Source organism: Podarcis filfolensis (genome assembly GCF_964270895.1).
Source record: "Podarcis filfolensis genome assembly, chromosome: 11".
Classification (NCBI taxonomy): domain Eukaryota; kingdom Metazoa; phylum Chordata; class Lepidosauria; order Squamata; family Lacertidae; genus Podarcis; species Podarcis filfolensis.
In genome coordinates, this window is record NC_139613.1 from 28,265,576 (window position 1) to 28,278,499 (window position 12,924).

Sequence of the window (12,924 nt, forward strand, 5' to 3'; positions counted from 1 at the left end):
CTCACATCAACCATAAACTCAAGGCCATTTGATCTTGTGCATGTACAGTGATCCTTACGTGGGGGTTATGTTCCAGGCCCCCATGCGCATAATTGCAATCGTGTAAAGTGGGGAGCATGCCACTTTAATAGGGAGAGCAGGAGAGAGAGAGAGAGAGACGCACGTGCATTCAGATAATTAAAAGCAAGATTTACCTGAAAATGGAGCTGTACCTTTTCCATCTCCACACCCAAGAATTTAGCTTTGATATCAAAGTCACCCACTTCTTCACCAGGTGTAATTTCAAACATCACATTCTTAAACCTTAGAAGAGAAAAAAAATAATTCAAAAATGTAAATAAAGTTATAAGATAGTCAATTAAATGTTTCATAGTCAAAGAGCAGAGCAAATGTTCTGAAAATACTGGGTGCAAAACCTACTGGTTAGGCTGAAGTTCATCAATGCCTAGTATAACCCCCTTTTCATGCAGGCGAGCTGCTGTATACTTCAGCGAAATGTTCTTGAGTTTGTTTCCTTTCTCCTCTTGTTTCCCATTTAATTTGATTGATCTCCGCGAATTTCTGTAAAGTGTGAAAGATGTAAGCAGGTGTTAGCCCCCATACAACATTACCCCCTTCCCTGATAAAGGCAGATGTTTTTAGAACAATTAATCAAGTTAATATTCTTCCTACATGCTATCTGTTTTTAGAACAAAGGCAACCATAACTTGCCACATGATAAGGGTTTGTTGGAACACGTTTTGGAACAGTATGTTCATGAGTAAAAGCAGTAATATTTTAGGACTGAGGAATCAATTGTTTCCACCCCATTACTTTTCATCACTCACCTCTGCTGCCGGGAAGAGGCAGGTGATACAGAATGTCCAGCTGCCACCGCTTAGGTAAGAGGTAGGGAATGTGGCCCTCCATACCTCTCTAATTGGCTCTCAGAACATGCGCACATTGTCCCACCCTCTTTTGCCTCTGTTCCCACTCACCACTGGCACCTCAGAACATTACTCAGGAGGGATTAAGTAACCATGGCTGTACCACTATGCAAATAAGTTAGCACTGCCAAAACTTAATTCTGTTTTGGTTGGTGAGATGGATGGAAGAGCCAACCTGATGGTGAGGGAATTTATCAATTATATTTTATCTGTCCACAGATACACACATGTGTGAGTTTAAAAAAAAAAAAAGAACAGTATGTCCAGGCACACTTTTTCATAACAAGAATACAAAGCTGAAAATGAATGAACTGCAGCTAAAATATTATGTTCAATTTTTCACATGGTCTAGTCCTTCCCCTGCCCACCCCCCTAATATTCTTAAGTCTTCTTGAGTCTTCAGAGAGTAGCTGGAAATGGAGATGCAAAAAAAGGGTCCTCCTTTCCTTCCACTCTGCAGTTTTAATCAGAACTCTTAGGCGCAATACTGCACCCAGAGCTCACAAACAGCTCACCCTAATGAAATTTCCTGTCACAAAATGCATCTAGAACAATGGCAGTTTCGAACACTGACCCCAAGTCTTACATTAAAGCATGAGTCAGTGTTTGTTTTAGTAAATTTCAAGGGATTTCTAGTGATTCAACTATCCAGGCCCGTCAGCAGAAGCCAGAGCAAGGACTCCTGCTAGCACAGGCATCCCCAACCTGCGGCCCTCCAGAAGTTTTGGCTACAACTCCCATGATCCCTAGCTAACAGGACCAGTGGTCAGGGATGATGGGAATTGTAGTCCAAAACATCTGGAGGGCCAAAGGTTGGGAATGCCTGTGCTAGCATAACAAGGCTTCCACCACCCTCTCCTCCCTCCCCTGATCTGTTCTGGAGGGCTGGGTGAACTCCCAAAACGGATGCAGGGAGAACAGAATAAAGATCATTATGTGGAGCAAGCAGAAATGCTTCTGTTGATGGAACAACATCTTTAGTGCTACATTTAATTCCATCCTGTAACTTGATAATATTGAAGCTTTCTACCTATGATGCTAACGTGCTGAATTTTCTTTTTTAAAAAAGTATTTCACTTACTTTCTTGTCAAGTTATCTAAACAGGTTTTGATATAAGTGTTGTAATAATTTATTTGATCTTCATAAAAAGCTTTCTTGGAATTGAGTGCATTTAGTGTCTGCTGGAGTTTCACTAGTTCTGCTTTTCGATGCTGTCTGTATCTTCGTTGATTTCTGATATCCTAAAGAAAGTTTTCACATATTTAAAGAAAGTTTTCACATAATTAGTTGATTTCTTTTACATGGCAAACATGCATTATTATTTTTTACTTCTACAGAGGTGTCAGGCTTCTCATTTAATTGATGGGGAATGCTTTTGTAAGCAAACTACCTGTTCTTGAGTACTTCCATTGAGCAATGAATGATTCCAGCTAAACTGCTATGGAGAATCTGACGGCTATAGGAGTCATACAAATTTGTATCCAATGTTGTGAAAGTGGAAAGCAGCTTGTGAAACCGTGTCTACTCTTCCCTTCCTCCCCCCTCCCCAATAACCCTTTACAGACAGTGAGAGTGGCTACTAAACATTACAGGTGCTGTGAAATGATGGAATTGCCCAAAATTTAGTGGAGGAGAACTAGCACCATGCTTACAAGGAAACTGATTTTGTGTGTGTGTGTGTGTTGCAGTACGGTTGAATTATTTTCTTTTTAGTATCAATGGGGAAACATAGTTGGAGAAATTTAACAATATTCAAAGTACCTTTGCTATTTCATTGATTATTTCCTGGTACTTATTTTCGGATGAAACCAGTCCAGCCTGTTCCAGTGTCCGGAGGTTCCTCTGAATTTTCCTTTTCTTTTGCTCTAGTGGTAGCTGCCCTTCTTCAAGAATAGATTGACTGTGTTTCATTTTTTCTGGAGTTTTAGAATCCAAGATTGCACGTTTTTCAATTATTTTTAAGTGCTCAGCTTCCTAAGAGAAAGAGCAGTTTACACCTTTATACAAACAATGAAGCCTATTAACTATGCATGCATTAACCTCATGGGTGTTATAACTTTCCCACGTGGATTAATTAGCTTTTGGATTAGTCCAGCTTTCCAGACAGAATTGGACACCCAGTTCCTTCAACCTTTCCTGTAATGGCTACTCTTCTAGATGTATTTTCCTACCCCTAATAATTCTTTCCAGCTTGTATGACATTTCAAAAATATATCACAATTAGACAAACTGTATATTTAGTTTCTTACAGTGATATCTGAAGATTCTGAAGAATAACATTACATAAAGTGTGTAGAGGTTTTAAACACAAGTGTTCCCATGAAATTTCCTGGCTTCCCCATAAAGTTTATGTTCATGTGGCAAGCCAAATAAACTCAAGTTCAAACTACTTCATTTCATATACAAAGCCCATATTTTCCTTCTTCCTGGAAAACTAGTGAAACATCAACAGAACATTTTAAGCAAGTTAAAACAAACACCTGCAGGTAACTGTGCTGTAGAGCTCATAAAGTCTGATGCTAAGTGTGAGCTGTAAACTCAAATGCGCATTTGGAAGGAATTCCTACAGAAATCACCATAATACAAGAGTATTGTACAATGAGAAAATGCTGGGATATCAATGTATTTTAAAATGCTATATGCAGTTATTACTGACGTATTTAGAAATAATGTATCAAAGCTTTAATCAAGAGCCAGCATGCAATGACTAGATAGTAAGATCTGGATCACAAAAACCCAGGTTCACTGTTCCACCCAGGCATAAGTTACCTTAGTGGGTTGTTGAGAGGATAAAGCAGCAGGGGAGCGGGGGATAAGGGACATATACACTGCCAAAAGTCTCTTAGAGATGGGACACGGGGGAAATATTACAGTGGTACCTCGGGTTACATACGCTTCAGGTTTCATACGCTTCAGGTTACAGACTCCACTAACCCAGAAATAGTACCTCAGGTTAAGAACTTTGCTTCAGGATGAGAACAGAAATCGTGCTCTGGCGGCCCGGCGGCAGCGGGAGGCCCCGTTAGCTAAAGTGGTGCTTCAGGTTAAGAACAGTTTCAGGTTAAGAACGGACCTCCGGAACGAATTAAGTACTTAACCCGAGGTACAACTGTATTTGTTTGTTTGTTTAATTTGTATACCACCCTCCATCCAACGATCCCAGGGTAGTTCACAGCAGAAAAATACAAAATGAGAATACAAAATAGATAAACAAAAACAAATGCATAACCCCCCTTCTACAAACACATTTGAAAAGCAATAGAATGTTGATCAACCAAATGCCTACTTGAGAAAACATTTTTGTCTGGTGCCTAAAGATATGTAATGAAGGCGCCAGGCAAACCTCCCTGGGGAGAGCATTCCACAAATGGGGAGCCACCACAGAAAAGGCCTGTTCTCATGTTGTCACCTTCTGGACCTCTCATGGAGGCGGCACACAAATGAGGGCCTTGAATGATAATTGCACGTTGAAGGCTGATTCATACCGGGAGAGGCGGTCCTTGAGATATTGAGGTCCTGAGCCTTTTAAGACTTTATAGGGCAAAACCAGCACTTTGAATTGGGCGTGGAGGCTAATCGGCAGCCAGTGCAGTCGGGCCAGGATGGGTGTAATATGCTCAAACCGTCTTTTTATGGTGAGAAACCTGGCTGCTGAATTCTGCACTGGCTGAAGTTTCTGAACTGTCTACAGTGGCAGCCCTCAATACAACACATTGCAGTAATATAACAGAGGTGACCTGAGCATAAACAACAGAAGTTAGGCGATCCCTGTCCAGATAGGGGCACTGGCCGAGGCTGATGGAAAGCACTGCACCACTGATGCCACATGAGCCTCAAGTGATCTAGAAGTACTCCAAAGCTCCCAAGTGTAATCCCATCCCAAGTGTAATCCCATCAAGAGCAGGCAACCTTCCATCCATCTGGTCTCGGGAACCACCCACTAACAGTGCCTCAGTCATATCTGATGAAATGATCTCTTCTCTTCTTTCCACCATATGCTGTTCTGGGGTTTCTCCAGACCTCCCACAGTCAATTGGGGAGAGGATGTTCAGGGGGAGAAGAGGGGTGGGGAGCCCTCTTTCACTAGTTGAATCTACCCTATATGTCTTCAGATTCCAAACATTTTGCAAAGATGCCAAAACAGAAGAGTACATTTTGTTTTAAGGCCTGGTTACCAACAGTACAACCAAAGTTATTCTACTCAGATAGAAGAAGGATCAGATTCAGGTAGGTAGCCATGTTGGTCTGATGCAGTCAAAAACAAGAAGGGGGAAAAAGAAGGATTAGTTACCTGAATTTCAGTTGCTGGTGTTTCCAGGATTTTTACAAGTGTCTCTCCTGGCTGAGTTCGTATCACATCAATAATAAGCCTTTTTGTCCTTAATGAGGGGAAAAGTTGGAAAATTGGATTTTTACAGAAAGGCATTTCAGTATCAAACAACATCATCCAACGATGTCCACCCAACTGCACAACAGATTTCCACTTGCAAGCAGAGTCTTTTTCTCACCCACTAACTTCCTGCATCACCACAAATCCCAAGGTTCCCTCAACCCCTCAGAGAAGACGGCAGTGGAAGGAAAACACTGGACATTATCTAACAGTTTAATACAAATACCAAAACTTAAACATTCTTCTTCTTGGCAATATTCACCGTAAATGGAATATTTTAAGGACGGAAGTGTCGGAAATATTAAAATTCTAAAACCAGGCAAGAATATTTTTATTCACTCAGACATTCAATCACACAGCATGAACTGGTTTTAGCTGTGGTTTTACCCACTTGGCTATATTTTTGGACTGGATGTATGTTTTTGATCAGTTTGGCATTTTGTTTAATTCTGATATTATATCAATATTTTTGCTGAATGTCACGGGAAACCGTGTGCATAAATAATTAAAAACATAAACCCGGTGGGGTGGGGTGGAGGGAAGGGCTCTAGATGTCTGAAAGTGGGGAAAAGCTGTGCCATTTTACTCTCTCTGCATCAACCTTATGACGTAAAATGGCAGCAGAGGGTAAAAGTACAAGTTAATTTTGACCACATTTGTACTCAGAATATATGTGCCTTTTTATTTAAAGAAGTTCTTCCAGTGTATCTTTCCTTCTAACAGTGAAAAATTCAAGACAGCTGTTTCCTATGGTTCTCTGTGAAGTCTTATCTGTATCCTGTTCTTCAAACATCCTCTTTTTAACAAAACCTTATTAGGGAACAGTTCCTGTGTGTTCTTTCTATAGGTTTTCCAAGAGTATCCCATTGTAAAGTTGCCTCTGAATACCAATATACAAACCCAACATTTACATTTTGAGGTGTCCATATACAGTGTGATTCTGTTTGATTAAAAGGTGCAGACTTTGCTTCGGAATATGTAATAGGGACTGGGACAACGCTCAATTATTTGCTTATTGGTTTGCCATCTGTCTATTGAATCCCTTTTGCTGAGCACACTTTCATGGGAGCTCTGCTGATTTCAATGTGTGCCACTGTGATTAGGGCTTGAACCAAGGATTTAAAAATAATTTAAAGAATGACACTTTATCATACAACTGTTTGCATGGCTTCAAATACTAAATCTTCCTTAGCATAAATTATATATGTTGTCCTTAAATGTCTGCTCACCTATTTAAGGCTCACATAGAATGGACGGTTTTCTTTGGCACAAGGCAATAAATTGTACAATTAGTAGCAAATTACAGTAGTAAAATTCAGCAAAAGCATTATTTAAAAAACATACTTCATCATCAGGCCCTTAATATCTTGTTCTTCACCTTCCCGTAAGTCATACTTCCTGGTCAGTGAAAGAGAGATTTCTGTCTTCACAAGCTGACCTAAAGTGTTTTCCTTGTTTGGGTCATTGGGATCTACAGCACCTTCCCCTGTAGAGGGGAGGGAAAAAGTGTAATTTAGGATTGTAAAGAGAGATTAAAGTTGGAACAAACTAAAAACAGAGGAAGATATTATATAGCCATGGGTTTGTGTACTCTACAAATAATAATAATAATAATAATAATAATAATAATAATAATAATAATAATAATTCTACACCAAAGCAAGCAATATTCAGAATCTTTTATGTACAGTTAAGAATATGTATTCAAAGTTGACAGATCCTTCCATCCCTTATTGGGAAGAGCAAGGCTGTCTGATACTTCCCACATAGATATGCTATTATAATAGCACTACATTATTTATCAGCATGTAAAAGCTATAAATAAAAAATTGATTACCCTTATAGTTATTTGATAGCTAATTTCTAGAAATAGAACAGGTACTTCTAGAAGATGTGCACAAACCAAACCATCATCTAGTTCAAGGCCTACTTTTATTTTACATCCATATACAAGTTAGGTCTATCTTTCAAGTACATATTTGTTTTGTTAGCTCACCAAGGAATGTCTCCACATCAGGAACTTCCCCCAGTCCTTCCAGGAGCTCATTTAAGACATCGTTTTTGTCAGGAGCAATGGCATCCTGATGCTCTAGCAAAAGCTGTAAAGAAAATTGCCCTTGTTGAAACTTTTGCAAAATCTTGCAAAACTCTGGCATGTTACTGTATGGTATTATTAACTTATATATCTATTTTGATAGAAGTCCATTTTTTGTGTTTTTTTTTGTTGGGCTATTCAGTACTCCTAAAAACAGCTAGTAGATTAGAAGCTACAAATTTAATAAGTAATAATATTAATAAAACTTCACCAACACTAACACATATTTATGCAAACCCCATAAGCTTTAGAAGGTGTTTACTTCCACTTACATGTGCCTGTTATCAATCTGTTTGCAAAACGATACTCAAATTATCTCATTTTGCAAATTTTATTCCCATATTCCAAAAACTCCACAACCCAAATTTAATAGGTACTATTTCAGTGCTTTCTAATTCTCCTTGGCACACACTTACTGAATGTGTGTTGATAATTTCTTCAATAGAAATGTATATAACTGGCTTGCTTAGTGTCACCATATCAGAGTATTCATCAATATTGAATTTTTCTTCAGGTTCAGGAACGCCACATGCTGCTTGAAAAAAATTCCTGAGGAGGAAAGGAAATTGTAATTTCACTGAACAAGATTGGAGTTAAGTCTTTCCACACACAAATCTACTCTTGCCCCTGGTCCCAAGATTTATGCATTTTAACAGGAGAATTTAGGGCAGGAAAAATGGTTGTTGTTGCCATTGTTAAACAATTGGCAGCCGGAAACCCTTGCTGATCTACTTCAAGTCACCCACAGATAAATCAGTACATTCTGCCTACCCCTGATCGATACTAAAGCCACCTTGAGGCCATACAGCCAAAAGACAGAATTTGTTTTAAATTTAAACAAAATCCCTCACTACTTAAGGCAGGCTTCCTCAAAGTCAGTTTTGAGACTACAGTTCCCATCATCCCTGACCACTGAGTCCTGCTAGCTAGGGATCATGGGAGTTGTAGGCCAAAAACATCTGGAGGGCCGAATTTGAGGAAGCCTGACTTAAGGTTTCAAGCAAGATTGCCACATGCACTGAAATAACAACCAAAGAAAAAGCCTATTGGATCAGGCCAATGTCCCATCTAGGACCAGCATCCTGTTCCCACAGTAGCCAACCGGATGCCTGTGGCAAGCCTGCAAGCTGGACATGAGAACAAAACCACTCTGCCCACTTGTGATTCCCAGCATCTGGTACTCATGAGGCACAATGCCTCTGACACTGGAGGTAGAACACAACTGTGGTTAGTAGTCATGGATAGCCTTGTCCTCCATGACTCTGTCTAATCTTCTTTTAAGCCATCTAAAAAGGAGGCCTTTGTAAATATAAAAGCGATAAACAGTGCGGCTGGCAACTATTTTAATATTCCAGCTAAAAAGTTATTTCTGTACAGTTTATTTAAGCTCAAAATAATTCCCATGCAATGATGGCATCACTTAGACACTAGCATTACTTGGACCAAAGAGCACAGCTTTCCCAACGTTTTAGCATGAAATCCAAGCACTATTTCCTACCATTGTCTTACAAAATAACAAACACACTTCTCTTCTTGGCTGGAAAATTATTTCCCTTAATAAAATATAGTGTGGTAATTATGTCCAAGGAAAGTATAACTTGTGCAATGTAATGACAATTACCAATTAGGCTGGAAAGTTTGCATTAAAATGTCAGTGCACATGAATTCGCATGACAAGCTGAAATAGTAAGAAGTCTATTTTCAAAACACCAAGAAAAGTATTTAGGTTATCTGCAGAATACCAAAGTGAATACCAAAGTCTATGAGAAGCCTAAAACTACTGACATCTAAAAGAGGTAAATCTCACAACAAAGTTTACTGTTCACACCCCTACTTTGCACAGACCTGAACTTCTCGTATGTCTGAGAGAGGTAACTGTTCATCGATGAGAGATGTGCATTTTCCCCTTCAAAGAGGTTGTTTGAGGCAGCATGTTGAAGGACTTTGGCCACACAACCCAAATTTCTCCTCTGATCAGAATGGATCTGGCCTCCAGCTGTCATGTCTATGATGTCAAAACCATCAGGTGCAACAATGGCTGGATTCATAAATCGATAGTACAGGAGATTTCCAATGATCTATGGGAGGAAAGCATTTTCAGATAGGGCTTCTCCTTAGCATGTTTATACAGTCCTTAATATGTTTATTTCTTAACACAAAATTTCTTTTAAAAACTTTTTATTTGTTATGAACACAAGTCAAACGTTTGGGTGGGTGGGCGGTTGGGGAAAATGTTTGACACAGTAAAAACCCTACTGGGTCTTTTTGCTTCATATCTTGTTTGAAAGCAGTATTTATACTTTAGGGTCTTATTCACCCATATGAACTTGCCCACATTTTCAGATCAGCTTTTGAGCTCCTACTCATGTGGCCACATTTAAGATCTGTTAGGCTGTTAGGATACTTCCCAGTGGTGGCTCCTTCCCTCTGGAATTCCATTCCAAAAGTTACACAGCTGGCTCCAGCAGTCCAGGTTTCGAAATCTGTTTTCCCTGGCTGCTGATGGGAGCTTTTAAACACCATCTCAAAACTTCTTTACTGGCATTGCTGGCACCATCATTTTTTTTAATAATAATATTTATTAAATTTTCAAAGAATTACAAAAGTAAAAGAAAATAAAACAAAAATGCAAAATACAGAAAAATAAAACAATTAAAAAGAAGTCATTTTTCCACATCTTTTCTTTCATTTGCTTATTTCCTTGACCTCCTCACACCTCCCTTTTTTGTGTTCTAGTTCAATTGGTTAATTCAGCAAATCCTTTCCATCTTTGTTTTTATCTTAATAATTTATCTTAGTATATTGTAACTTTACATTCTCACCTGTTGACAATCCATTTTTTCATACTCCTTTGTAACATTACTGCTAAAACCACATAACTTCATTCCAGCATCCTTCTAACATTCCTTAACTTTACAATGTTTCTGTAGATAGTCTTTCAATTTCTTCCAACCTTCTTCTACCGACTCTTCTCCCTGGTCTCGGATTCTGCCAGTCATTTCCCATCATTACCTATCCTTAGGCACCAGGCAAAAACATTTCTTTTTCATCAGGCTTTTGTGCTTTTAATTATCTACGACCTTGTTGTGTGGGGTGGAATGTTTTGAAAAATAGAATTTTCTTTTAGATTTTTAAAAAATGCTGGTTTTAGTGTATGTATGGGTTTGGTTTTTGCTTTAAGAACTGCAAGTCAGTTTGAGTTGCTGTGGCAAAAGCAGACTGTTGCTTAAATACCTTTTAGCTTCTCTCTTAGCCACTGCTAGAATGACAGTGGTTAGTAGTCGGAAAACTTCATCGTACTTTTCTCTTGCTTCCTGGTACAATTGGACCTGACAGATTGCCCTTCCTGAAAGGTTAACTCATAATACCAGGGTTTTGAAAGATCAAGCCAAGACAGGTTAAGAGGTTGGAGTAACTTGGTTTCCTTCATATCCTTCATCAGCAGGAGATATTGGTCCATCATACACTCAAAAGTCATTCTGGAGGGACTTCTTTAGTGATATGTATTGAGGAATGCTAAACTCTCCCCAGCTCCTTCCATTCATCCAGAAAATGTAATGGTATAGTGAACAATCTGTACAATTAACTTTGTTCTTCTTCTGGCTCATTGTTGCAAATGATGTTTGTTTTATCCTACACATTTTAACATTGTTTGAGGGAATCTCCAGACTGTTTCTTTTACTGTGGTTGTATTTTGCAACATGTATATGACACAATAATACTGCATGCATGAGAGGTGGGTTTTATTCTGCTTTAGTTCGGTCCGAGATGCTTCCCCAATGTTACATTAAAGGTAAAGGGACCCCTGACCATTAGGTCCAGTCATGACCAACTCTGGGGTTGCGGCGCTCATCTTGCTTTATTGGCTGAGAGAGCCGGCGTACAGCTTCCGGGTCATGTGGCCAGCATGACTAAACCGCTTCTTGCAAACCAGAGCAGTGCAACACTGTTTACCTTCCCGCCGGAGTGGTACCTATTCATCTACTTGCACTTTGTGCTTTCGAACTGCTAGGTTGGCAGGAGCAGGGACTGAGCAACGGGAGCTCACCCCGTCACGGGGATTCGAACCGCCAACCTTCTGATCGCAAGCCCTAGGCTCTGTGGTTTAACCCTCAGTGCCACCCGCGTCCCTGCTGTCCAAATGGGCAATAGCATAACAAAAGTGGGGCAAAAGTAAACTGGAACATTTGAGGTATAAAGAGTTATTGGAATTCAGCCTATAAAAAGTTACAGGAATTGTCTGCCCTACCAGGAGACACCAAGAATTGAGCCTGTCCCCTTCTGTATGCTAGGTAACTGCTCTACCACTGAGCTATAGTCTTCCCCCCACTGCAAGCTGGCCAAGTAAGGGCTGTCATCCTGAGAGGCAAAGTTCAATTTATGAGATGATTATGGGGAGAATTATGATACACTATGATGAAGTACTATAACATACTTTTTTTGTAAGTATACCCAAGATAATAGATGTTTTGCTTACTGCAATTTATGGAAACAGTTTCACCTACCTTCAACTAGTGCAATCTCTCCCCCAAATCCTGAAATGGGGATCTATTTAGACCTCCCCTTACCAGTCCAGATCTTCCTATCAGTCACAGAAATGGCTGCTGCACAATGTAGATTTCAGCACTCTGGGGGTACAAGCTTCAAGCCTTTCTGCACCAGCACACTAAACAAGATGGCTGGCTGTGAAGCAGCTCATCACCTACTTTGAGGAAGGGGAACGAGGTGTTCCTGCCTACTTCACTCCTCTCCAAACTGAATTATGAGTCAAGTCAATACTTCTAGCCATTTGTTGGATGTGACAAGGATATTCCTACTATAATTGTAGAGACGTTTCTGGATTGGATTGAGGCCACTGTTGTCTTGAAGTTTAGAAAATAGGTCTTAATTAATACTTAAAAAAATTATATTCACTGCATTAAAAAGATCAATACGGGCCATCTTTACCCTAATGCAATTATTTTTGAGTTAAGGCAGGTTTAACCATCCTTGGATCATTCAGTATTTGTGACTACACCTAAAGAAGAGCAGCTATGCCCAGTTTATGGAAGTATAGGTTCTGCCAGGTCTCCTAAGAGTATTGTATGTCAGTGAAAAGCTTCAGCTTGGATAAATGCCACATTCCAACATGTTCTACAAACTTCTTCAGAACAAGTACAGTGGAAAATTATTTCTATGTATTACCTTTACTCTAAGGTCGCAGGAAAATTTATTTGTCCTAATGTTATGACAACTGAAGTCACAAATAAAGTTTTGTTTTGTTTTTGTTTTGTAAGTATTCATTGTTTTAGGGGAAATAGGCTCACCCCAAAGCACTTATGAATAATCCTGATCTAAAAGCTGCTATGCTAAGGCAGCAGTTTATAGAATTAAGCATTAGTGTCCTAGAATAACAATAATTAGTTAATTATGAATTGCTTCCCAAGAGGCAGCCTGAAACTATTTAGCATAATGAAAACAGATACAAAAACAGATACATATATAAAAACAGTTAAAACAATTGCTTATCACA

At 39.3% G+C, this 12,924-nt stretch overlaps 1 protein-coding gene across 4 annotated transcripts in view; it reads right to left on the bottom strand.

The window, feature by feature from the left end:
- Window positions 1-12,924, bottom strand: part of IQGAP2 (IQ motif containing GTPase activating protein 2) — a 130,189-nt gene that overhangs the window by 1,376 nt on the left and 115,889 nt on the right. For all 4 annotated transcript variants that reach the window (XM_083577344.1, XM_083577343.1, XM_083577346.1 and 1 more), the window contains 9 exons: window positions 9,258-9,490; window positions 7,829-7,961; window positions 7,314-7,416; window positions 6,662-6,803; window positions 5,219-5,306; window positions 2,689-2,901; window positions 2,008-2,168; window positions 421-561; window positions 195-303 (listed from right to left, as the gene is read on the bottom strand). In XM_083577344.1, coding sequence (XP_083433470.1) covers window positions 195-303; window positions 421-561; window positions 2,008-2,168; window positions 2,689-2,901; window positions 5,219-5,306; window positions 6,662-6,803; window positions 7,314-7,416; window positions 7,829-7,961; window positions 9,258-9,490 — 1,323 coding nt within the window. The remainder of the gene's footprint in view (window positions 1-194; window positions 304-420; window positions 562-2,007; window positions 2,169-2,688; window positions 2,902-5,218; window positions 5,307-6,661; window positions 6,804-7,313; window positions 7,417-7,828; window positions 7,962-9,257; window positions 9,491-12,924) is intronic.